Source organism: Tachypleus tridentatus, chromosome 7, assembly GCF_004210375.1.
Source record: "Tachypleus tridentatus isolate NWPU-2018 chromosome 7, ASM421037v1, whole genome shotgun sequence".
NCBI classification, from domain to species: domain Eukaryota; kingdom Metazoa; phylum Arthropoda; class Merostomata; order Xiphosura; family Limulidae; genus Tachypleus; species Tachypleus tridentatus.
Window position 1 is genome coordinate 120972201 of NC_134831.1, and position 26980 is coordinate 120999180.

A 26980-nucleotide genomic window follows, 5' to 3' on the forward strand; every position below is an offset into this window, starting at 1 on the left:
AAACTCCAGAAGGATTTGTGAGCTTTCTTTGAAGACTTATAGCATTCAAAGTCCGCTCTCTATTTGTGAATGTAACAAGGTGTCAGTCCTTCTATTGTGTTGTTGTCCTTTGGATAACACAGTCATGTGTAACAAGGTGTCAGTCCTTCTATTGTGTTGTTGTCCTTTGGATAACACAGTCATGTTTTCTGCCCACTTTTTCTATTTCTTTGGAGCGATTCCATGAGATATATTACCCTTTGACTGACTATCTGGTTCAACATCAATCCTTCTCTTGGGCAACTCTCCTTGGAACATTCCTATACCTCTTCAGAGTTCCCATGAGTTCATCTGCATGTCATCAAAGCGTACTGAATAAAACAGTAAAGCTACAGCATGTGTCTTGGAAATTTTGGAATGGTCTACGAGAGTTAAATTAAAGAATCACAAAGTACCTCTAATTTTTGAAAAATTCCAAGAATGTGGAATGGCACACTTTCTGCTACACTGTTATGATTGTGCTTGATCTAACAGTATGAAAAAGCACTTGATAATTGTAGGGGGCACATCAAACAAAGAAATTGCACAAATATTATATAAAGAAATAGGTTTCTCTGATAAATATATTACTAGAAAATGGTGATATTTTGCATACTTTGAATAATAAAACGCTAATAGAAGATGATGTTTGGTCTTTTTTGAAGAAGTGAGTATTGATAAAATGTAGGGAAAATTTTTTTTCTCCATATAGTAAAGAGTAAATTAAGAACTCGCGTCTAAACGGCTATCTTGTATTTCCCAGTATGCAATTCACTAGGTACTGGAAAGGCCCGACATGGTCAAATGGGTTAAGGCGTTGGACTCGTAATCTGAGGGTCGCGGGTTCGAATTCCCATTGCACCAAACATGATCGTCCTTTCAACTGTGGGGGCGTTATAATGTGATGGTCAATCCCACTATTCGTTGGTAAAAGAGTATCCCAAGAGTTGGCGGTGGGTGCTGATGATTTGCTGTCTTCCCTCTAGTATTATGGGCCGACATGGCCAAGTGGTTAAGGCGCTCGACTCGTAATCCAAGAGTCGCGAGTTCGAATCCCCGTCACATCAAACATGCTCGCCCTTTCAGCCGTGGGGGCGTTATAATGTGAAAGTCAGTTCTACTATTTAGGGATAAAAGAGTAGCCCAAGAGTTGGCGGTGGGTGGTGATGACTAGATTTCTTCCCTATCGTATTACACTGCTAAATTAGGAACGGCTAGCGCAGATAGCCCTGGTTTAGTATTCCGTGAAATTCCAAAACAAACAAAAACAGATACCAGCAGACTAGATATGTAACTGATTTTTGCATCGCTTCATGCGCAATACTGATTTATCGATCTCCGTTAACCAGTTTCTTACTAAGGATTACGTATTTTTCAAGCAAACATTTTGAAATCTTCTAAAACTTAAGATTTATAGACGTTGTAAAGGTTTGTTTGTTTTTAAATTTCGCACAAAGCTATACGAGGGCTATCTGTACTAGCCATCCCTAATTTTGCAGTGTAAGATTAGAAGGAAGGCAGCTAGTCATCGCCACCCACCGGACTAATCTTTTACCAATGAATAGTGGGATTGACCGTCACATAACGCCCCCATGGCTGAAAGTGTGAGCATATCTGGTGCGACGGGGATTCGAACGCGCGCCCCTCAGATTACGAGTCGAACGCTTTAACCCACCTGGCCATGCCAGCTAAATACTTTGTCAATAAACGACTTGCAGATCTATTCGCCACAATGATTATTTTCTTTTTGATCCATACTTGGTTGTTGTTGTTTTTCTTACTTGGATACAATTTTTGCTTTGTAAGTCTAAAAGTTTATGCAGTTTTCTAAAATTAAATTGGTTTATCATTTATGATATAAAACCTAATTTATTGAGGCGAAATTTGTTTAGAAGTTCTGCGTTTATATGGTAACAGCATCGTAATTGCAAATAAGAAATAGATATCGCTGTATACAAATACAGTGTGCGTTTGTAAATATATTTTATATTATCTAGTAATTACTACTTGCAACAGTATTTTGTCCGGATAAAGATACAACTTATTTTAAAATGTCACAATTGCATGATCGAAAAATGAGTAGATATTTCTAAGTTGAAATTTGTTATTGACCGAATTACCACTCGCACTCCTTTTTGTAAGACATGTAATTCAAAAACTAACGGAGAAGAAAAGATAAGAAAAATATATTTCTGTTTGCTAGTGCTTATTATACGATAAACGACATCTGCATTTATCATGAATTTTTATTATAAGGCCGACTATCGTCTAGGGATAAGCGTGCTGTACTGCACATCAACGGGTCTAGCGTCTGCATCCTGTTACCAAAAAACAAACGAAAACTCTTACTACTCAATTATAGAGGAGTAACCCAAGACTTGGCTGTGAGTGTTGTTTATTAGCTTTTTACTGGTTCACAAGGCCCGGCATGACCAGGTAGTTAGGACGCTCGACAAGCAGTCTGAGGGTCGCGAGTTCGAATCTCCGCCCATCAAACATGCTCGCCCTTTTAGCTGTGAGGGCTGTATGATATTTCAATTTCTTGGTAAAAGAGTAGACCAAGAGTTGGTGGTGATGATTAGCTGCTTTAGTCGTTCATTGGTAAATCAGGGACGACTAGCGTAGATAGCCCTCGTGTAGCTTTGCGCGAGATTCAAAAACAAACCAGTTCAGAATTAGGAAGTTAACAGGGCAGAGACCCTTTAAGCGGCTCTTGCGTTAATGTGGAAAGCAAACAAACTGTTATTATCCTGTTAATTAACCACCCTCTCTCGCTTTCTTCTTTAAGTTTGTGTCAGGAACTATTTTTGTTTTTATGTATTCCAATTGCAAACAAAGAATGTTTTATTGATCAGCATGCCTTGTAGTCACCTTGTGATGTTGCTGACCGATCACGTTCCCTCTTGTCATCAGACTTAAATTAGGATCTCTAACCTGGTTTTTTCTATTTGCATGTTTTCAGTGTCGATAATTGTAGTAAATGCTTGTTAAAATGGAATATTTATCTGAGAGAATTGTCACAATAAATTACTTTTAATACAAATGTTTCGTTACTTTTATACATTTAATAATATCGGACACCTTGTCCTGACTGAAATAGATTCGTTTATCCGAAGATTTCGTCCAATGGCAACTATTAATAAAATATTACGAATATGCGTGCCACGTTCTTTCTGTGTATTAGAAAACTAGACTTCTGTACTAGATTCGTTATGATGTTCCTTTCACACGAACAGAACGCCTTAAAATAAATCATCACAAGGCATTGATATTTGTTTTTGAATTTTGCGCAAAGCTACACGAGGGTTGTCTGCGCTAGCCATGTAAAACCTGCAGTGTAAACCAGACTCACCGCCAACTCGTGAGCTACTGTTTTACCAACGAATAGTGGGATTGGCTTTACCATTATAATGCTCCCACGGCTGCAAGGGCGACCATGTTTGGTGTAACAGGAAATCAAACCGGAGCCCCTAACCATCTGGCCAAGTCGGGCCTAAAACATTGATAATAACCAAAATACGTGACATAACAATTGTTAGACAAAAATCAGAACTTGCCCATTTGTTCATATTATTATTCTTTCACAAGCCTACAGCAAAACCGACTGAATATTTTACACTAAAAACTAAACAGATTAAACGCTAGATCTATACCCAAGTTGATCATTTTAAGGGAAATCGATTTACGTGGTTATAAATACATGATAGGTACAATGTTCTTTTGAGTGACTACCTTTGTAGTCAGTGCTCGTTTACATTAAATTGAACCTCAGACACAAAACTACCTAGTTCTGTAAATGATTACTGAGAAAAGAGGCGACTTTATTCAAAACACTAGTGTAGACTTATTTGTAAAAGTTCCCTTTCTACTAATAAAACATTATCCGCACTTAATGGAGGTCGTGTCTTACTCTACACATATGTTTACCCATTGCTAGGCATTAATAGAGCCAACATACAAGTTAATTAGAATTTGAGAATATAAAATATACGGATATAGATTGCAAAAACGTAAGCAAGTAAAGCTGAAAACCCACTACTGATAGTTTGCTCAAGACGCAACTTCAAGTTATGATTCTACTATAAACTTATTGCAAGTGATTCCTACCGTAGTGTGGGGTCGCAAAGGAATTGTACAAAAATTGAAAGAATACTTTAGAACTTAATGGGGTTTTTATGACCTTTTCAATCACCAACTTATCATGACATCCTTCGAAATAGTGTAGAAAAGGACTTAAAAACCCAGTCAATGATATATAGTTTGTTTTGTTTTGGTTTGTTTTGAATTTCGCGCAAAGCTACACGAGGTCTATCTTCGCTAGCCGTCCCTAATTTAACAGGGTAAGACTAGAGAAAAGCAGCTGGTCATCACTACCCACCGCTGTTACATACAGATCACCGTTATAAGAGGTCTAATTGTATGTCTTTGGTTTGCCAGTCCAAGCTGTGCTGATGAGCCTTGAATAAACAAAACTGAAGCTGCAGTCCACAACAGAAGGTACAGCCAATCAAATCAAAGCATTAGGTTTCTACGTCACAGATTTTCTTGTCGATTTTATCGTTGGTCAGAATGAAGAGAAGTCCGCAACATATACACTTTTAAACTTAATTCGATACCCTTCATTTTGTCGTGCTAAGTCCTTCACTTTCTGTCATTAAAAAATCCAGTATCTTCCTAGTGTGAGCGTTAGTTAGAAACTACAATTCGTGCGCTTTCTAGCGCATTAATTGGAAACTGCCACGTGAAAGGTTCTCGATTTTGCTGTTGTATATATTTACTCGAGTCGCTGTTGTTCATCATTACACGAGTTTGCTGTCACTAAGTAGATTTCCATGATTAAATTTCAGCATGTTTTAACACTGAATGATTACCATATTAGATTTGCCTACTCAGATGATGGCGGTCATTCTTTCTACTGTTTCTTATACTTAGCTGAAATCGTGAGTGCGTAATCAGTATTTATTACGATTGTTGCATCTAACGCAATTTGGAAATGTTGTCGATAATTGGCGACTTACCTAAATGTGTCGCTGTTGTCTATTTTGCATGCGTTATTTGTGTCTCCTTGTTCTAGCAAACGCTCGTGCTCAGCAGGACGTTGGAGAATATATATATATATATGTCACGTAGATTCAACAAGTTAAGCATGTTACTACGTCTGTTTACATTGTATTATCTGAGAAGAAGCATCATTCCGTTTTGTTGAGATTGTTTCGTTGCTGCTCGGCTTTTGTTACATTACACTGTGACATTGTTCAAAGCTGGTCATTAAATCTGTGGTGATCTAATATTTACCTTCAAGATGGTCCTTTGAGAACAACCTCAGAGTTTTAGTTGTTTTACTTGCATTTCAATGTATGTATTTATTCGTTGTTATACGTCTGCTATTTTATTTTATTATTTTGAATAAGTTTAATGTGGCGGTTGAATGGGAAAAAAGCCACTTAAGCAATAAACTGCTCAAAAACAACTAACATTCAACTGGACACCCATATATGTACAGGGTGGCCCGTAAGTCCCTACCCATCCATATGTTGTGTCTAAACAACGTTATAATACTAATGATGAGTTGAAGGCAGCTGTTACCGCGGCATTTGGAACAATAACCGCTGCTATGTTGAGGAAAATGTCTCACAGAACATGGCGTCGCATAATATTATGCAGCGAGAATGAGGGACAGCACACAGATACACTTGATACATAAGATATATGGATGGGTAAGGACTTACGGGCCACCCTGTATGTAGATTAAAAATTATTCTCCGTAACTATGTATAAAATATTAAGGAACATGATCAGTAAAAAAAAAATTAATTAAAAAGGGGAGGACTAAAAATTGACAAAAGTACATAAACAAATTGAATCACAATGATAAGTTTATAATGTACTTTTTTTACGATCCCTAGTCTCCCTTTCTCGTTGAACAGTTTTTACTAATATTATATATAATAGTAATAAAAACATATTAGTTTTTCTGTGCACTTTCTACAAATTTATATCAATTCCAACAGTGTCGGTTTTTTTGCATACGTGAGTTAGACGATAGTGTTATTTTAGTGTATACAAGTGTCACAGCAGACTATGGTTTGCATGAATACAAGTGTTATAGCATATTGCCTGTGTGTTTGTGAATATAAGTGTTACATTCTTCTGTAAACATTACTTTCCTCATCTACCAAATATATTAAACATTCATCTGTAAATACTACCTTCATCATCTACCGAGTTTTCTAAACATTCATCTGTAAATACTACCTTCATCATCTACCGAGTGTACTAAACATTCATCTGTAAATACGACCTTCATCATCTACCGAGTATACTAAACATTCATCTGTAAATACGACCTTCATCATCTACCGAGTATACTAAACATTCATCTGTAAATACTACCTTCATCATCTACCGAGTATACTAAACATTCATCTGTAAATACTACCTTCATCATCTACCGAGAATACTAAACATTCATCTGTAAATACTACCTTCATCATCTACCGAGTATACTAAACATTCATCTGTAAATACTACCTTCATCATCTACCAAGTATACTAAACATTCATCTGTAAATACTACCTTCATCATCTACCGAGTATACTAAACATTCATCTGTAAATACTACCTTCATCATCTACCAGTATACTAAACGTTCATCTGTAAATACTACCTTCATCATCTGCCGAGTATACTAAACGTTCGTCTGTAAACTACCTTCATCATCTGCCGGGTCATCATCTACCGAGTATACTAAACGTTCATCTGTAAATACTACCTTCATCATCTACCGAGTATACTAAACGTTCATCTGTAAATACTACCTTCATCATCTACCGAGTATACTAAACATTCGTCTGTAAATACTACCTTCATCATCTACCGAGTATACTAAACGTTCATCTGTAAATACTACCTTCATCATCTACCAAGAATACTAAACATTCATCTGTAAATACTACCTTCATCATCTACCGAGTATACTAAACATTCATCTGTAAATACTACCTTCATCATCTACCAAGAATACTAAACATTCATCTGTAAATACTACCTTCATCATCTACCGAGTATACTAAACATTCATCTGTAAATACTACCTTCATCATCTACCGAGTATACTAAACATTCATCTGTAAATACTACCTTCATCATCTACCAAGAATACTAAACATTCATCTGTAAATACTACCTTCATCATCTACCGAGTATACTAAACATTCATCTGTAAATACTACCTTCATCATCTACCGAGTATACTAAACATTCATCTGTAAATACTACCTTCATCATCTACCGAGTATACTAAACATTCATCTGTAAATACTACCTTCATCATCTACCGAGTGTACTAAACATTCATCTGTAAATACTACCTTCATCATCTACCAAGAATACTAAACATTCATCTGTAAATACTACCTTCATCATCTACCGAGTATACTAAACATTCATCTGTAAATACGACCTTCATCATCTACCGAGTATACTAAACATTCATCTGTAAATACTACCTTCATCATCTACCGAGTATACTAAACATTCATCTGTAAATACTACCTTCATCATCTACCAAGAATACTAAACATTCATCTGTAAATACTACCTTCATCATCTACCGAGTATACTAAACATTCATCTGTAAATACGACCTTCATCATCTACCGAGTATACTAAACATTCATCTGTAAATACTACCTTCATCATCTACCGAGTATACTAAACATTCATCTGTAAATACTACCTTCATCATCTACCGAGTATACTAAACATTCATCTGTAAATACTACCTTCATCATCTACCAAGTATACTAAACATTCATCTGTAAATACGACCTTCATCATCTACCGAGTATACTAAACATTCATCTGTAAGTACTACCTTCATCATCTACCAAGTATACTAAACATTCATCTGTAAATACTACCTTCATCATCTACCGAGTATACTAAACATTCATCTGTAAATACTACCTTCATCATCTACCGAGTATACCAAACATTGTTTTGTAAATATTAATTTAAGAAAACGAAAATATGCATTTCTTCCGTCTCTTGTGGTCGAATGCATTCTGAGTGAGCAGAAAGAATAATGGGTGGTTTGTCTATATAACTACAGTTATATGGATTATGGTTCCTATATCATATATTATTCTACTCTTACGCATCTTTTTGCCAAGCAAACTGTTTGAATTATACATTATTCAACTTCGAAACATATGAAAAATTATTATTGTATAGTTCATTGAAGAACGTTATTTTTGAGAGGAGTTTCATAATTGAAGTTAAACAGATTTGAGGTACCGACCTTCCTTCATTGTTCGTTAAACCTAATGACTCCAGCTGATCAAACCACTCCAGTAAAACTAAAATTAGGTACAGTATATTAGCTTGAGTAAACCTTTTTAATATAATTCTTTTTAATTTTGATTATTTATAAAGTTTTTAAGTGTTGTCCAGACATAAACCACTCTTTTAATAGTCAATGTAACTACAAAATGAATGAATTTTACTACCTACCTGTATTAATGTAACTATAAAATGGATGAATTGTACCACCTTCCTGTATTAATGTAACTATAAAATGGATGAATTGTACCACCTTCCTGTATTAATGTAACTATAAAATGGATGAATTGTACCACCTTCCTGTATTAATGTAACTATAAAATGGATGAATTGTACCATCTACCTGTATTAATGCAGCTATATAATGGATGAATTGTACCATCTACCTGTATTAATGCAGCTATATAATGGATGAATTGTACCACCTATTTGTATCAATGCAGCTATAAAATGGATGAATTGTACCATCTACCTGTATTAATGCAGCTATATAATGGTTGAATTGTACCACCTATTTGTATCAATGCAGCTATAAAATGGATGAATTGTACCATCTACCTGTATTAATTGTACCAACTACCTGTATTAATGTAACTATAAAATGGATGAATTGTATCACCTTCCTGTATCAATGCAGCTATAAAATTAATGAATTGTACCATCTACCTGTATTAATGCAGCTATATAATGGATGAATTGTACCACCTACCTGTATTAATGTAACTATAAAATGTATGAACTCTACTGTCTACCCGTATTCAGATGACTATGAAATGGATGAATTGTACTACCTACCTGTATCAATGTAACTATAAAATGGATGAATTGTATCACCTTCCTGTATCAATGCAGCTATAAAATTAATGAATTGTACCATCTACCTGTATTAATGCAGCTATAAAATGGATGAATTGTACCACCTACCTGTATTAATGTAACTATAAAATGTATGAACTCTACTGTCTACCCGTATTCAGATGACTATGAAATGGATGAATTGTACTACCTACCTGTATCAATGTAACTATAAAATGGATGAATTGTACCACCTTCCTGTATCAATGCAGCTATAAAATTAATGAATTGTACCATCTACCTGTATTAATTGTACCAACTACCTGTATTAATGTAACTATAAAATGGATGAATTGTATCACCTTCCTGTATCAATGCAGCTATAAAATTAATGAATTGTACCATCTACCTGTATTAATGCAGCTATATAATGGATGAATTGTACCACCTATTTGTATCAATGCAGCTGTAAAATGGATGAATTGTACCACCTACCTGTATTAATGTAACTATAAAATGTATGAACTCTACTGTCTACCCGTATTCAGATGACTATGAAATGGATGAATTGTACTACCTACCTGTATCAATGTAACTATAAAATGGATGAATTGTATCACCTTCCTGTATCAATGCAGCTATAAAATTAATGAATTGTACCATCTACCTGTATTAATTGTACCAACTACCTGTATTAATGTAACTATAAAATGGATGAATTGTACCATCTACCTGTATTAATGTAACTATAAAATGGATGAATTGTACCACATACCTGTATCAATGCAGCTATATAATGGATGAATTGTACCACCTACCTGTATTAATGTAACTATAAAATGTATGAACTCTACTGTCTACCCGTATTCAGATGACTATGAAATGGATGAGGCATACTGCCTACGTTTATCCAGTTAACTATAAAATGGATAAACTATAACACCTACCTACCTGTATCCAGTTAACTGTAAAATGGATAAACTATAACACCAACCTACCTGTATCCAGTTAACTATAAAATGGATAAACTATAGCACCTACCTACCTGTATCCAGGTAACTATAAAATGGATAAACAATAGCACCGACCTGTATCCAGGTAACTATATAATGGATTAACAGTACCGCTTACCCCAATATGTTAAAAATTAATACTTTGGAGAAGTCACTGTAACAGTAAATAACATGTATAACAAAATTATTTGGAAAACATAATACACCTATATTTGTTTCTGTAATACTGTGTGTGGTGTTATGAGGATTCCGGCTGGAATATTAATTGTTTGCCAAATAAATTGAACAGTAAACCTATTGAAAGAAGAAAAACAAGTTTGTCTTACAAACGAACCTATAAAGACCTAAATTTTTGTAACATCCTATTCTATGTTTTGGAGCCTTTTCATACGAATGAACTTTGATTTTAACTTTTATTAGAAATGTAGCTTTGAGCAGACTTTTGAAAGACACCTTTATTCAAAATGTTACAAAGGAAATAGACTATAGTCAGTGCTTAATTTATTTTTAGAAATTCGATTATTTTTTTTTAGATAGTAAAACACCTTGAACGAAGATCATTTCTCTTCAGAAGTATTCATTAGGTAACAATAAATGAACAAGACATATTTACCCGGTGTAAAACTATTCCACAGTCACGTGTGTGTGTGTAACAAGTCTACAAATGAAAAGAAAACGTTGAATCGTAGTTAAGACGATATTTGGAAGGACGCTGTTGATTGTTTTCTAAACGACGCTTGCGTGAAATGAAACGAGGTCGAAGCAAAGTTTAGTAGCGCCGCGCATCTGCAGTGTGAGCTTAACATGAACTATTTATTAGAAAGGATTTCCACTCCTTGAAGCATTTATGATTTGAGGTCAATTCCTGTTAATAAACTTCTCTGTCACCACTAATAACAAGAGATGAAATTTTTTAAACCGCATGAGAAAACTTTAGATACATTCTGTGACGCTGCTTCCACCATCCAAAAAATATATTATTTATTTAACTGTTTTGTTATTGTTTATAATTAAACACAAAACTACACAATGGACTATCTATGCTCCGCCCAACTTATAGCCTTGTAAGTCCGCAGATATACCGCTGTGCCACTGGAGAAGGCATTTATTTAGAAACTTAAAACATTTGCAGTTACAACTTAACCCTAATTTTAATATCAGTGATTTTATCAAAATAGTTAAGTCTAGATAAAAAAACGTTTAGGTTTTACGATAATCACTGTTTTTTTTAGTTTAGTTATGTATTTACAATTATATTACTTGCAAAGAGCATCTTGAGTGAGACGATTAAACCACATATTTTTTGTAATATTTTACAGTAACCAAAGGATATTTGGTTCTCTTATTAAGTCAAATTAATGAAGCACTTTTATGAAAATGCTAGACATTGATGGGGACCGTTCTTTCTTCTTTACCTTCCACCCCAGTGGCTCAGCGATAAATATCCATACTAACGACACTAAAAAAGTCGAGTTTCGATACCCGTGAGTGAAAAACACGGGGTAGTCCATTATATGGCTGTGTGCTTAACTACTAACTGATCGTTCTGTTTTGCTCCCAGTGGCTCAGCAACGAGTGTGCAGGTTTGTGACACTTATGAAACTTGGGTTTCGATACCCGTAATAAGCAGAGCAAAGATAACCCATTTTATAGTTTCATACTTAACGATAAACAAAGAAACTGTTCTTCCTTTTTTTAGTGGCTCAGCAATAAGCCTCTAATCTTACGACGCTAAAAATCAGGTTTCGATACCCGTGGGTGACAGAACACATATTTCATCGTGTAGCTTTACGCTTAACAACAGCCAAACTAAATCTTTATGTTTCTTCCAAACAAGAACCATTGCCTGATTTCACACAAACAGAGTCACGTGAACATTACAGTGACTTCGTATTTAGCTTGTTAATTTTAGTTTTAGAAGTTGATTTTTTAAAAATATTATTATTGTATCGAATAGATATCGGATCATAAAGAAACGATTCGAAGATATTTAATGCGTACTGAAAATATTTTCTTTTATTCAGGTGGAAGAAGTGATATTTTTAATATATTTCATTTCAAGATGTTTTTAAATACTCGAATTCTCGTATTTTGTTTATAAATTAGTCGTTTGTTTACCATGTTTAATAAACTATAGATTTTTTTGTGAAATGTTTGTAATAAATGAACTTGTTTGTGGTTTTTATTTTGTTCTTTGATCCATGATGTACCATCTGTAAAAACAAATGAAGTGTATTGGTTATTAAACATTTCAATGTTTATTGTTGTCAGAAGTGCCTCCCCCACCCTCACAGCACGAGGTCACACAGCAGTAAACCTGAAGACTTGTAATTCTTAAAATCAGGTTTCGATACCCTGGGTGGACTGAGCGCCTTGTGTTTATAGCTTTGTGTTTAACAACAAACAACCCGGTCAAAAGTGATTTCGTTCTGTTCTACCGAAGGTTGTCGGTGCTAGTTGACGCCTGCGCTATCACTGCAGCCGGGAATGCAGAGAGCAACACTCCTGTAACGAACCAGACTTGCTCGGATCGATCTATCGAAGTTTGCCGTCTCCCGATCGACGGACAAGGTTGTTTTAGTTAGCTAGCCGAGTTCCATCTCCCACTTTTCACCAGAACACGGTCGTGACGTCACAACAAGTGGCGGCGTGTGCGTCGCGTGCTGCAGCCCTGTAAGCGTTGCATCAAGTAACCAGTCCAAGTGGTTTCCCGCTATTTCGCTCTAGACCGCGCCATTAGGGCTAGTTCAGCACTTGCTACTTCAGTATTATCATCCTGGCAGGTGTAGTGGGTTCCGTCCGAGCTGGCATCAAAATTATCACCAAAATTTCAAAGCTCCAATTTGGTGATAAGTGGGGGTTATCCCCCGTGCTGCGGCCACGGCGGGCCGAGAAAGGCTACCGGCGGCCGTCAGCTAGTAAGGGAGAGATGGGCAGCCAAGAGGCCGGTAACGGTAGTTTGTTTCATTTCCCTGCTGACCACCGTAAATCTTCATCTTTTCTCCCGTCCTCCCCCAGGTCTCTACCGAAGCTCACCGGTGACGATCACTGCGGCGACGGGGACGGTTTGTCAGGACACCGGAGCTTGGGTCAACTCAACTGCAGCGGCAACTTCGAGCCCATCCCCCACGACCACGACTACTGCGAACGAGTTGTTGTGAACGTTAGCGGCCTGCGCTTCGAGACCCAACTCCGTACGCTAAATCAGTTCCCCGACACTCTTCTAGGTGACCCAACCAGACGTATACGCTACTTTGACCCTCTCCGGAACGAATACTTCTTTGACCGTAACAGGCCGAGCTTTGACGCAATTCTTTACTACTACCAGAGCGGTGGGCGTCTTCGCCGGCCCGTCAATGTTCCACTGGATATATTTGTCGAAGAAATAAAATTCTACGAGCTCGGAGAGGTCGCCTTCAACAAGTTTCGGGAAGATGAGGGTTTCATTAAGGAAGAAGAGAAGCCTCTTCCAAGAGACGAATTTAAACAGAAGATGTGGCTACTGTTTGAGTATCCGGAGAGCTCGCAGGCGGCTCGTCTCATCGCCATAATATCCGTCTTCATTATTTTGCTATCCATCGTCATTTTTTGCCTGGAAACTTTGCCGACTTTCAAGCACTATAAGGTTTTCAACACTACAAGCGGGATACTCAAGGTTGTTGAAGATGAAGTGCCCAAACTGACTGAACCTTTCTTCGTTATCGAAACTTGTTGTATAGTGTGGTTTACGTTCGAGCTACTTGTGCGTTTCCTGGCCTGCCCCGATAAATTAGCCTTCTTCAAGGATGTCATGAACTCCATCGACTTGGTTGCTATTATACCTTACTTCATCACTCTGGGGACGGTGATGGCTGGCGAGACCCCTCGATCCACTATCCAGGTCAATGAGAGAGTCAGCAGCAACCAGGCCATGTCTTTGGCCATTTTAAGGGTCATCCGTTTGGTGCGTGTATTCAGAATTTTCAAACTGTCTAGACACTCCAAGGGCCTCCAGATCCTGGGTCGGACACTGAAGGCGAGCATGAGAGAGCTAGGCCTACTTATCTTCTTCCTCTTCATAGGGGTCATTCTCTTCTCTAGCACTGTCTACTACGCTGAGGCCGACAACGAAAGATCCAACTTCAAATCCATTCCGGATGCCTTCTGGTGGGCCGTTGTAACGATGACAACCGTGGGTTACGGGGATATGCACCCTATAGGGGTGTGGGGCAAGATCGTGGGCTCTCTGTGTGCCATTGCCGGTGTGTTGACCATAGCGCTTCCAGTTCCCGTGATCGTATCTAATTTCAACTATTTCTACCACCGAGAAAATGATCAGGACGAGATACAATCACAAAACTTTAATCACGTGACAGCCTGTCCCTACCTGCCAGGAACTGTGGGGCTAAAACCCCGGCGGGATTCTCTGAGTGAGTCTGGATCGGACATCATGGAGCTTGAAGAGGGAGCGCTCCTCACCTGTGACCATTTGGATAAAAAGCCCAACTGCAAACAACAGCCGAGTAACAACATCAGTGCCGTTGCTATAGAAACGGATGTTTGATAATAGTGCAATGGCGGACAAGTGGACTTTATTTTGTATCCTTTCAGGTCTCTTCGTGCGAAGGTAGCTCAGCACAAGGACAAGAAGCTCACCTTCTAAATAATGTAAGTGTTGTTTTGTAATTCCATTTCTAAAATAAAAAGCTTGATTTGTGACATAACCACTAAAGGTGAGTAACCAATTAAAAAAATAATTATCTTAATTTTTAATAAACGACATTTATAATTCTGACCAATAGGAATTAACTGTATAACCATTCTTTTTGAGCACATCTATTTGCGTTAGTCTAGGTTGGTTTATTTAGTGTCTTATGGCACAAAGCAGCTTGGCTATCTGCTGGGAATTTTGATTTCCGAGTTTAAATTAGCTTTGATGTGAAAGCATTTTGCGTTGATAGCATAGAACGATATACTTTATTAAATATGTTACAGCATAGCAAAACTTTATGGTACAAGTTTATTAATTTCGTTGCTGAAATGGGCCCTGAATATATTTTATTATATTATATTTTATTATAAATATATCATTTTTAGGTGTATGTATTTGAAACTTATATTTCAGTTATCATTAGCAAAGACCAAAATTGTCTTCGTTCTGCATTAGAATCAAAATTTCAAAAAAAAAAAATATGAAGACAGATGTTAGAACAAATCGATGTAATCGGCTATGAAAATGAAGATAAAAGATTTCAGAATATTTTTGTGTGAAATTATAGAGGGTTCTAATTTGGATATTCCAAAGATAATCACAAATAGTACACGTTTAAATGTCATAGTTTCTTGTTATTAATACACTGCGTCTAACGCCAGTTTCTATTAGCTCACGTATGAAACGTTAGCATTAGCTTCAGTTAGTTTACGTGCGAAAAAAACTTGCAATGGAGCTCTGGCACTCTGCTTAATTGATGGACAGAAACGTATGAATCTACGACTATTATTTAATTGTTATTGGATTAAATTGTGATTTTAAAAACTTGTGAGTGAATCTTCTAGTGAGATGCTGATTGTTGTACTAGTAGTGTTATTTAATAAGAACAGTCTAAAACCTAATGCATTTGAAGATAGCGTTTGCCGTGCTAATATAGAACTTCTAACGACATTCCAAAGACAAGTTTTGTATGTAAAGAACGTGATTTAAAGTGTACGACCGACATGTTTAACTGGCGCCTGCACGCCTTGCTTGATGACGTCACGAAGCTGGGTATTTTGACGACTATTGATTTTACCAGATCAAAGTTAAAAGTGCTCAGATTGACAATACAAGTCCATGTCGCCTTTATTTTAAATAGATTTAGTGAGATTGAAATCATCTTTTCATTTTCTTAATATCAAATTTTTTTTCATTGTCGTTAGTTTACGAGCCGCCAAATGTAGGCCAGCCCCTGTAATGGTTTCTCGTTTGTCTTACAATGGCGTCCTAGAGAAAAGCACGCATTGCAGACAAAATAGCTTATTACTGTTTCATAGACTCCAGAGACCATTTCAACTGCATTACTGAAAAATGGCAATAAGGGGAAAACGAATGAATACTCTCTTCTTTTACGATTGACTTAAATTTAAAAGTGATAGTGGCAGTTTAACATAATATTTTCTCCGTGTTATTTTGTATTTCTGTGTAATACACATTTGATCTATAATTGACTTAAACTTAAAAGTGATAGTGATGGTCCAACTGAGTGTTTTCTCTGTGTTATTTTATATTTCTGTGTAATACACGTTTGACCTATAATTGACTTAAACTTAAAAGTGATAGTGATGGTCCAACTGAGTGTTTTCTCTGTGTTATTTTATATTTCTGTGTAATACACGTTTGACCTATAATTGACTTAAATTTAAAAGTGATAGTGACGGTCCAACTGAGTGTTTTCTCTGTGTTATTTTATATTTCTGTGTAATACACGTTTGACCTATAATTGACTTAAACTTAAAAGTGATAGTGATGGTCCAACTGAGTGTTTTCTCTGTGTTATTTTATATTTCTGTGTAATACACGTTTGACCTATAATTGACTTAAACTTAAAAGTGATAGTGATGGTCCAACTGAGTGTTTTCTCTGTGTTATTTTGTATTTCTGTGTAATACACGTTTGATCTATAATTGACTTAAATTTAAAAGTGATAGTGACGGTCCAACTGAGTGTTTTCTCTGTGTTATTTTGTATTTTTGTGTAATACACGTTTGACCTATAATTGACTTAAATTTAAAAGTGATAGTGACGGTCCAACTGAGTGTTTTATCCGTGTTATTTTGTATTTCTGTGTAATACATGTTTGATCTATAATTTAAGAGTGATAGTGACAGTTTAACATAATATTTTCTCCGTGTTATTTTGTATTTCTGTGTAATACACGTTTGATCTATAATTGACTTAAACTTAAAAATGATAATGATGGTCCAACTGAGTGTTTTCTCTGTGTTATTTTGTATTTCTGTGTAATACATGTTTGATCTATAATTTAAAAGTGATAGTGACAGTTTAACACAATATATTCTCCGTGTTATTCTGTACTTTGTACTTCTGGCGTTTCGAAATATCGAATTCATAGCTTTAAAGTAGCGCGATCAATAAATACATTACATTAATGAACCTTACGGAATATGTTAAAGATTACGTTTTATAACACACTATCACAGAAATACTGTCGTGATCAAAACATGCGTGTACAGTTTCAAAGTCACTCTAATTTTTGTTTTAATTCTAAATTATTCACAAATTGACTGTAGGTAGGATAAGTGTTTATATAAAAGTTATGATTTTTAAAGAAGTGCAGTGTTCGTTAGGTTGTTGTCTCTCGATGGTATAGTAGTATGTCTGTGGACTTACACCGCTCGAAACCGAGTTTTGATATACGTGGTGGATAGAGTACAGATAGCTCTTTGTGAAGCTTTGTGCTTGACCTGGAAAAAGGAATCATTCGATTGCCACGTTCTAAAAAGGACGTAAGTCTATACGCGTTTATATAATTTACTATATGAGGCTGAATTAATTCAATGAGTTTGTATTTTTAGTGACTTATAATACTAGATAGATTTAATATATAAACGTTAAATTCCTTAAATAATAATAATTACACTGGCGAAATGTGATAGACATGTTACGTGAAGTTTCACTTGTAGCACATCTGCTTAGGTCTTTATTAACTTGTTAAATTTTTTTGGGATGAAGACCGAAAACGCTGCTAACCGCAAGGATACGTAATTGATGACCTAAATTCAGATGGTCATAGAGACTTTTTTATGGTTTGCGTATTGTCATAATTAAGACTAATTATCAGTAACTGAAGTTATTAATTAAGAATTTTAGTAATTCTTATGAGAGGAGTTATTACATATTCTGTAGAATATACCAATATATTTTGTTCCATTTGATATTAGGTTAGAAAAGATAATCTTAGATATCGTTCGAAGTTATGGAAAGCGGTAATTGAGATTAAATGTAGTTCATACAGTCAATCGTTAAAAATGACATCATTAAATTCTAAACATGTGACTGTGTTTTTTTTTTACTTTTTTAAATGGACGATCACATTTTTCTTGGTTCGTTTTCTATCTGTTTTAATTTTCAAATAAAAACGGTTTAACCAAAACACAACTAGACTTGGACATCAAAACCATATTGTATATACGAATATGACTAAGGACATGTAGTTATCCAGACATTGTCTTCAACACAAATACAGAAAAAAAATGCATTTCTTTTGCCGCTGTTGTTTCAATATGGATCAGCAATAAGTTCTCTTATTTAAAACAATAAAAGTTAGAATTTGATCCACGCAGTGTATATATAGCCATTTTTTTTCTGTGTTGCAGACTGTTATATATCTGTATATGTGAAAATAATTACCTTTATTTGCTTGGTTTGAAGCAAAGCCATATTGAGCTCTCTGACGTGTTCACAGCAGGAATCGAATCCCGGATTTTTGTATTGCAAGTCAATAAACTTACAGCTCTTCACGTGGGAAATTATGAGAAGAAACATCAACATATTTAGAATCTGTTATATATATAATAGAATTTGGTTTATTTTTTATTTCGCGCAAAACTACACGAGGGCTATCTGTGCTACCCGTCCCTAATTTATCAGTGTAAGGCTAGAGGGAAGGTAGCTACTTATCACCACCCACCGCCAACTGTTGGACTACCAAGAATATTCTTTCTACCAAAGAATAGTGGAATTGACCGTCACATAATAAAGCCCCCCTGGCTGAAAGCGCGAACATGTTTGGTGTGACGGGGATTCGAACCCGCTGCCCTCGGATTAGGAGTCGAGTGCCTTAACCACCTGGCCATGCCGGGCCTAGTCTGATGTGAATGAAAACAAAGTTTTTGCCCCCAATCTATAAAAATGCTACAAAATGCCCCCTTCTAATTTAGCATGGTGATTGAGAGCCGTTGTAGAAACAATAACACCTTCTGTCGCCAGACTGTATCATTTAATTAACTCAACATAACTTTTCAGTTTATTATTTACGTAGAATTAGAACTAATTCAGCACCTTAGTTTTCGGCCCGTTTGCGGTGCCATCCCCTCCAGTAAAAGCTTTACAACCTCCAGGGGGGCCGTACTCCCACTTTGTGATACATTATTCTAGATTTATGGAAGTCAAATGTTCCAATCATACAGTTTCATCATATTCGCTTTCTTGCGGTGCGTGGATATAACATTTCAGCTATGTGAAGCCACAATGGCGAAACATAAATCACAATAAAACGTTTTTTTTTTTTTTAATTATCTGGAGATCACAGAATCATTTCTATTGTGTTCATTTCAACAACATGAACTACAAGTTCTGATAGACAACTGCTTTTTCCTCGCAGTATAATGTATAATTACTTGTTCTAAGTCTGTTGTTGTATATAAAGTACAGGGTGTTCAGAAAGTCACTGTGCACTTATATATTTATTAACATACAAGTTTCAATATTGAATACAGGAGGTAAATATGAATGACAATTATAAACAATGTTGAAAGTGACCTCCGTTGGCATCAATACAGGTCTGGATCCTTCTCATTTTGTTTCTAAACACAGCTATCAGTTGCTGGCTTGAAATAGACTGAATATAATATGATTACAAAACTGCACAGGGACTTTTCGAACACCCTGTATTATATTCACTAGATCCGTTTTCTCTTGTGCGTGCGTGCGTGCAGAGCAAAAAGAAAAAAAAAGAGAGAGTCAGTGTTCTTATTATAAAATTATTCTGCACAGACACTTATTTCAAATACAATATTGGTTTAAGAAATTGTATTTTATTTTCAAATTGTTCGTTCGCAAAAACAGTTATGAATGTGGTTTCAATTTTGCGCAAAGCTGCTCGAGAGCTATTTACACTAGCCGTCCCTAATTTAGAAGTGAGAGACTAGAGGGAAGGCAGCTAGTCATCACCACCCACCGCCAACTCTTGGGTTACTCTTTTACCAACGAATAGTGGGACTGATCGCGACGTTATAATGCTCCAATTGCTGAAAGGACGAGCATGTTAGGTGAAACGGGAATTCGAACCCTCGACATTCAGATTGCGAGGTCAAGCGCCCTAACCACCTCAGCATACCAAGCCGTAAAATAATTATTCTAATTTATTTGTTTGCAATTAAGCACAAAGCTATACAATGGCCTAGCTACGGTCTGTCCACCACAGATGTCGAAACCCGGTTTATAGTGTTGTTTGTAGATATATCGCTGTGTTACCGGGGGAGAAGAGCTGTAGTTCTGTAATTTCCAGTACTGAACTTTTATCTTCAGTATTCGTTCTATTAACATTGGTTAAGGTGGTTAAGACACTCTACTTGTAATCCGAGAATCGCGGATTCGAATCCCTGTTACACCAAATATGCTCGCTCTTTCAGCCATGGGGGCGTTATAACGTTACAGTCAATCCCACTATTCGTTGGTAAAATAGTAGCCCAAGAGTTGGCGGTGGGTGTTGCTAACTAGCTGCCTACCCTATAGTCTTACACTGCTAAATTAGGATCAGCTAGCGCAGATTGCCTTCGAGTAGCTTTGCGCAAAATTCAAAACAAACCAAACATTGTTAGAATTAAATATTTTCCATGTTTTCATAATTTGTTCTTGTCTTTGCTTACACAGCTGTTATAAAGGAATATTAGAATGACTCCAGCGTAGCAATGTGTTAAGTAGAAGAGTTAAAAGCGTCACCTTGCGACTAGCAACAAAATATGTTTGTGTGTATGTATGTTTCCATATGTTTCATGTAAGTGATTTTTTTATGTTAGAAAGTGCTTTCCCCTTGCTGAAAGCTACACAGGAGAATCTCTGCGAACTTGTACTGCTAGAAACCAGATTTCTATACTCGTTGTGGGCAGAGCAAAGATAGCCCTTTGTGCAACTTTATACTTAGTAAGAGACAACAACAGTGTGAAAGAGCATTACTATGGATATAGTTTGAAATCGACGTAACCAAGCACTAGACTTTAATGAAAGTGATGTTAACTTTACTAAGACGACGTCTCTCGTCTTGCAGTACAAATCCTGACGTATCTTTTATCTAGTTTTTGAAGCTATCAATCTCACTTGGATGACTTTGTCTGCAATTCTTGCGAAAAGAAAAAGTTAATTCAGCAAAGAATGTGTTTTCAACTGATGAAAATCACATAACTGCTGATAAGGCCATGGTTGGACTTGAATTGGTTCACATTCTTGGAATCTACTTTAACTGTCGTTCAACCGAGTGAACGTTGAACGCTTGACCAATCATAGAATTAAAGTTTTTACCTAGGGGCATTCTTTTTGTCTTGACGTAAACTGATCGATAAATAGAAAAAAAAAATCTCTTCTCGCTTATTGTTGACGTCGTCTACTATAACTATTTCGATAACTGAAACGTTTCACTTTATTTAACAATTTACGACAGTCAAATGTTTTTCTTTCTATCTTACATTGCAGTACAAAGTACATTTACGAACGTCATCTGCAATATGTTATATCATCAAATCTTCTCTATCCGAGTTCTCCACACACACACACACATTGCAAGTCGTACATTTTATTCGAAAGAATCTGTGTATGGTACACCGTGTTTCAGATGTTTGTTTGTTTGTTTGTTTTGAATTTCACGCAAAGCTACACGAGGGCTATCTGCGCTAGCCGTGCCTAATTTAGCAGTGTAAGACAAGAAGGAAGGCAGCTTGTTATTACCACCTACCGCCGACTCTTGGGCTACTCTTTTACCAACGAATAGTGGAATTGATCGTTACATTATAACGCCCCCGCGACTGAAAGGGCGAGCATATTTGATGTGACGGGGATTCGAACCCACAACCCTCGGATTACGAGTCGAGTGCCTTGTTTCAAATGTTATAATACTGTTTAACTGTTTTTCTCGAAAACTAGTATGTCTTTCTTTCCCTATCTTTTAGCAGTAAAAGACTGATGAATTGAATGAAAAGAGTAGCAGTGTGAGGGACATTGCGAGAACCAATGACCACTGTCCAGAACCAATAATGTTTGATATGCCAAGTGAGAATGATGGAAACATTGTTTAATGTTTTATGTGACTATTTCTAAACGCTTTGTATCATGTACAAACTTTCTTGTAATAGTTAGTCGTTCTTGAGTATGTAATTTTTTATGTTTTAATTATTCTAAATATGTATCACCCTATAATTTACATGCTGTTTTTTCAAGCTTATATTATATTAGGAGTTTCTTTGTTTGGTTTTAAGCTCAAAGCTATAGGGTACTCCATCTGTTATGTGTCTCCTACTACCCCAGTTTTCTAGCGTTACATGTCTTACCAATGGCATTCCGGGAGACTTTAAATTAGGGTTTATAACGTCTCTTTCTAAAAGTAGTGTTTAAAACGTTGATAAGTGGTCAGTAATAAGTGCTAATTGAACTTTAAGTCCCGTTTTGTCCTTGAGACTACTTCCGTTATCATCGATCGTGTCCGGTCTGCTGGCCATGATTACGTATTATTGTCCAACGATTTCTACTTAACAACCTACTGTGGAAAACAGTAATTTCTGTGTAATTTCCACATAAGCTTGATAATGTAACCGTCAATTTGACTTGGTCATCGACTTCTAAGGCCACCTTTAAACAGACCAAACCATAAAATCCATGGAATGTGATCGGGACATTGCTATTCTACTTTCATCAACCATCTTTTTTTGAGACAGTCGCTGATTTTGAAATGTGGTTAGAAACATATTTCAGCTTCCAGATCTTGATTGTTGTCTTGTTAACATTATCAGGAAATATGCCTAACTCGATATCAATACATTTTTATATGTCAAGGATTCTACTTCGCAGAGGGGCATTGTGGGGTGTTTTGCTGTTAAATTATAGGAAATTTGCCGTTAATCAAGTATGCATGCACTAAACATGGAGTCATGGCTTACGTCAAGAACAACAAATCATTTTCGACGAAGAATGATGACCTCTGTTGAATCTGATATATAAAGTATATGAAATTAAAATTTATCTATTATAAATGTTTAATATTCATATGTATCAACACTGTGAACTTTCGATGTTTTTATTTTTATTTTTGACAGAATAAGAACTGGTCTGAACTTAGATATACAAATTTCTAACATCTTGTAAGCTAAACGATTATTTATGTTTCATTATTCTTTTCTCTTATTCCGAGCCCAGCATGGCCAGGTTGTTAAGGCGTTCGACTCAGGGTCGCGGGTTCGAATCCCCGTCGCACCAAACGTGCTCGCCCTTTCGCATGTTTTAAATGTAGCTTGGATTTACTTTCAATTATTTATTAGGTACTTCAAAATGTCTTTCCCAGTGGGTCGGCGATAATTTTATAAACTTAAGAAGCCAAAATCCGAGGCTCAGTTCGCTGTGGTGGGGGTTTGAGATATTCTATTGCGTGGTTTCACGTTAAATCAAACCAACAAAGAATTTATGATTTTTTACTTTCAGAAACATATGAAAATGTCCAGAATAATATATGAATAAAGTTTCTATTCAAATATATGGTCTTAATATCAATCGTATTTACGAAGCATCTGCAAGTTTGAGTTAATATTACACAATATATTTGTGTTTTTGTAAAATTATTAATGGTTTGTCAGTACCAGATACAATACGTTCTAGTGTCAGTAAATGTAATACTGACATTATTTGTATTTACGCTTTTGTGTGACTTATGAATTTCAGGACTCTAATACCAACAAGATCACAAAATTTCGTACAATTTGGGTGTACAAATAGTTTAACAGAGTGGTTTAAAAAGCCGACAAAACTGCCCATCAATAACTCTAGTGTTAAAATCGAGTGATTCTGTAGGCTAAAGATGCTGTCAATATCATATGTTTTTCTATATAGAATCAAATAGCTATTATACCGCATTTGGAAACAATTTTTTAAGTACAATTTAAGGAATAAAACTGTTGCATCGAGTAGAAGGTACGAATCTCACTATTGATTCTTAATCCGGATGACCCGGCATGGCCAAGTGTGTTAAGGCGTTCGACTCCTAATCCGAGCGTCGCGGGTTCAAATCCCGGTCGCATCAAACATGCTCGCTCTTTCAGCCGTGGGTGAGTTATAATATGACGATCAATCCCACTATTCGTTGGTTAAAGAGTAGCCCAAGAGTTGGCGGTGAGTAGTGATGACTAGCTGCCTTCCCTCTCGTCTTACACTGCTAAATTAGGGACGGCTAGCGTAGATAGCCCTCGAGTAGCTTTGCGCGAAATTCAAAAACCAAACAATCTTAATCCGTAAAACATCAAGGTGACGAAAATAACTTAAGCCAGAGGGTAAAATAGGATTACAGTGACAGCGACTTCCCCCCCCCTCCCCGAGAAAAAATATTCTATTCTTGCATCCCATTTTGTAAAATATAATTTTTTTTATATTTTCAATATCTACTTAATTTAGAAACATAAGAAAGAACCGAAAAAAACTCGTGGTGTTTTGGGAAATACAAATTAAATAGGCTATAATAATTTAACAATTCGAACTACCAATGACAAATTAGATAATTAGACCCCAGTGGCACAGCGGTATGTCTGGGGATTAACACAGCTAGAAACCAGATTTCAATACTCGTGATGGGCAGAGCACTGATATTCCATTGTGTAGCTCAATCAATCAATCCAAATAATTAAATAAAGATATTTAGTCGCTACTTGATTAGATGCACGTGTGAAGGATTAGTCATTGCTCTAGATATTAGTTAACAGTAATTTAAAATCATATAATATTTACTAAATGAAGGTGGAAGTTAAGCAGGAATCGAATTCTGTTTACATAGCAAGGATGTATTTTCAGTTTAAAAATGGGCCAGGCTGAGTTTGCCGGACTGTGAATCCGGTGATTCTTGTTTTATATCTCGTGGCTGCAAAACTCCGAACTCGTCCATGTGTTACAAGAGTGAAAGTAAAGTCTCACCGTTCGATTAAAGTAGCCCAAAATTTGACGATGGATGCTCATGACAAATTGACTTCGTTTAACTAAATCAGCTCAAAATTAATAATTGAGAGCACAGATAGAAATTTTATAGTTTTACTCGAGTACTAAAAAAGAAACAGACATTTTTAAATATTTTGTTGCGGTGACGTAGATATTGGTGTGTCCAATGCTACTTATATCAAACAAAAGAACTGTGTGATATGCAGAGATCGGTGTTTGAAACGTTAACGAGAAAGTGGTTTTATGAAATGTTACTGTTTATCTTTAATATTAATTCCTTAAGTAATAAGTTGATTTATTAAGTATGCCATTTAGACACTATGTTAAACTATAGAACTGGCAAGAGGTATGAATACGATGATTAATTAAGCTTTTCCCCGTAGCTTAGAGGAAAACGTGAATTGTAACGCTAAAGTTCGAGATTCGATCCGTTTGGCGAGTACCAGTGAAGAAACTCCCTCATCCACCTTTGTGTACTGAAACTGTGAGGGTGTAAATATTTTGGACATACACACCCACTGCACGGTAGCCACACGCTCACTTAACGCTTCCAGCTGTGGAACGAACGAGTAAAAAAAATTCAAGACGTACATGGACACAAAAACAACCACATCACCTCCAAACACACGATAAGTTTTCAAACCGAGTTAAATAAACACAGCTACGCTTAAAGAAGCTCTCACCGCTCGTGTGAAATATGATACGTGCTCACATTCAATTGTTTCGAGTAGGTCATCCAGGTTATAATAGGTGGTTGCCCTGGGATATGGCAATTAATTGATGACGTCACAGGATATATTACCGTTGTTCTTTTCTGTTTTTTATTAGGTTCGGAAAGAGTTAATATGTAGACACATTCATCAGTTGTGTCAGGAACGTGGGCAGATGTTTTATCATACACTAATCAGGCTTTCGCAGCATATCACGCTTCGAAATTCCATAGTACATCACTGTTTCCTTTGGGATTAAATATATCCAGTAACATTTCGGGTACCTCAGGTATCCTTAATGTCTCTTGTTTAGATTACTTCATTGCTAACCTATTTAATGTTTACGTGCAAGCTAAAAGTGGGTAGTGAGATAGAACATTTAATAGATAAATATATTTCCTTCAAGATTTGATTTCTTCATAAAGTTTACTGCACAATGAACACATTACGATGTAATTAATTATAACATGGTTCCATCATATATATATGTATATTCCTTATTCTATACTGTTACATCATAATACAGTGATCGTGCTGTTGCTTAAAGAAAAAAACATGTTACTGCTTTCCCAGAAATTTCGCTGTAAACTCGTGCAACCGTTATTATTACTGTTGTTGTTATTACTAGAAGAACGTGTTCTTTCAAACCACAGTCTAAAACTGAGGACTATCGAATTCATATTGGAAAAACTGTTCATAAAACATTCTTGTGGACAACGTTTTCAATATATGCACCTTTATGCTCATAGATTCTGAACAGACTCAATGATCGCACCCTGGATAAAGCTACGTAAAGATGGCCGTGAGAAAAAATTGGCTTAATTAAGTGCAAACTAGACGTATACACATACGTTACACTGTATGTATACGGGTTTCAATACACACGAACTAATAAATATCGGTCATCAACAATACACTCGTAAAACAGATAAGCGTATTTGTGTTTCACCTTTTAACCATATAGTTGTACACCACACATCTATATTTATTGTTAAGTCATTTAGCTGTACTACACACATCTATATTTATTGTTACGTCATCTAGTTGTACTACAGACATCAACATTTATTGTTAAGTCATTTAGCTGTACTACACACATCTATATTTATTGTGACATCATCTAGTTGTACACCACATATCAAAATTTATTGTTACGTCATCT

At 36.1% G+C, this 26980-nt stretch overlaps 1 protein-coding gene across 4 annotated transcripts in view; it reads left to right on the forward strand.

Annotated features, from left to right (window-relative positions):
- Positions 1–26980, forward strand: part of LOC143256502 (potassium voltage-gated channel protein Shaker-like) — a 729617-nt gene that overhangs the window by 170418 nt on the left and 532219 nt on the right. For 2 of the 4 annotated variants that reach the window (XM_076513805.1, XM_076513804.1), the window contains exon 2: positions 13189–14748. In XM_076513805.1, coding sequence (XP_076369920.1) covers positions 13189–14713 — 1525 coding nt within the window. In that variant the 3' untranslated portion in view covers positions 14714–14748. Of the gene's footprint in view, positions 1–12619; positions 14749–26980 lie in introns of those variants that run through there. The other 2 variants (XM_076513801.1, XM_076513802.1) reach the window with 2 other exon arrangements.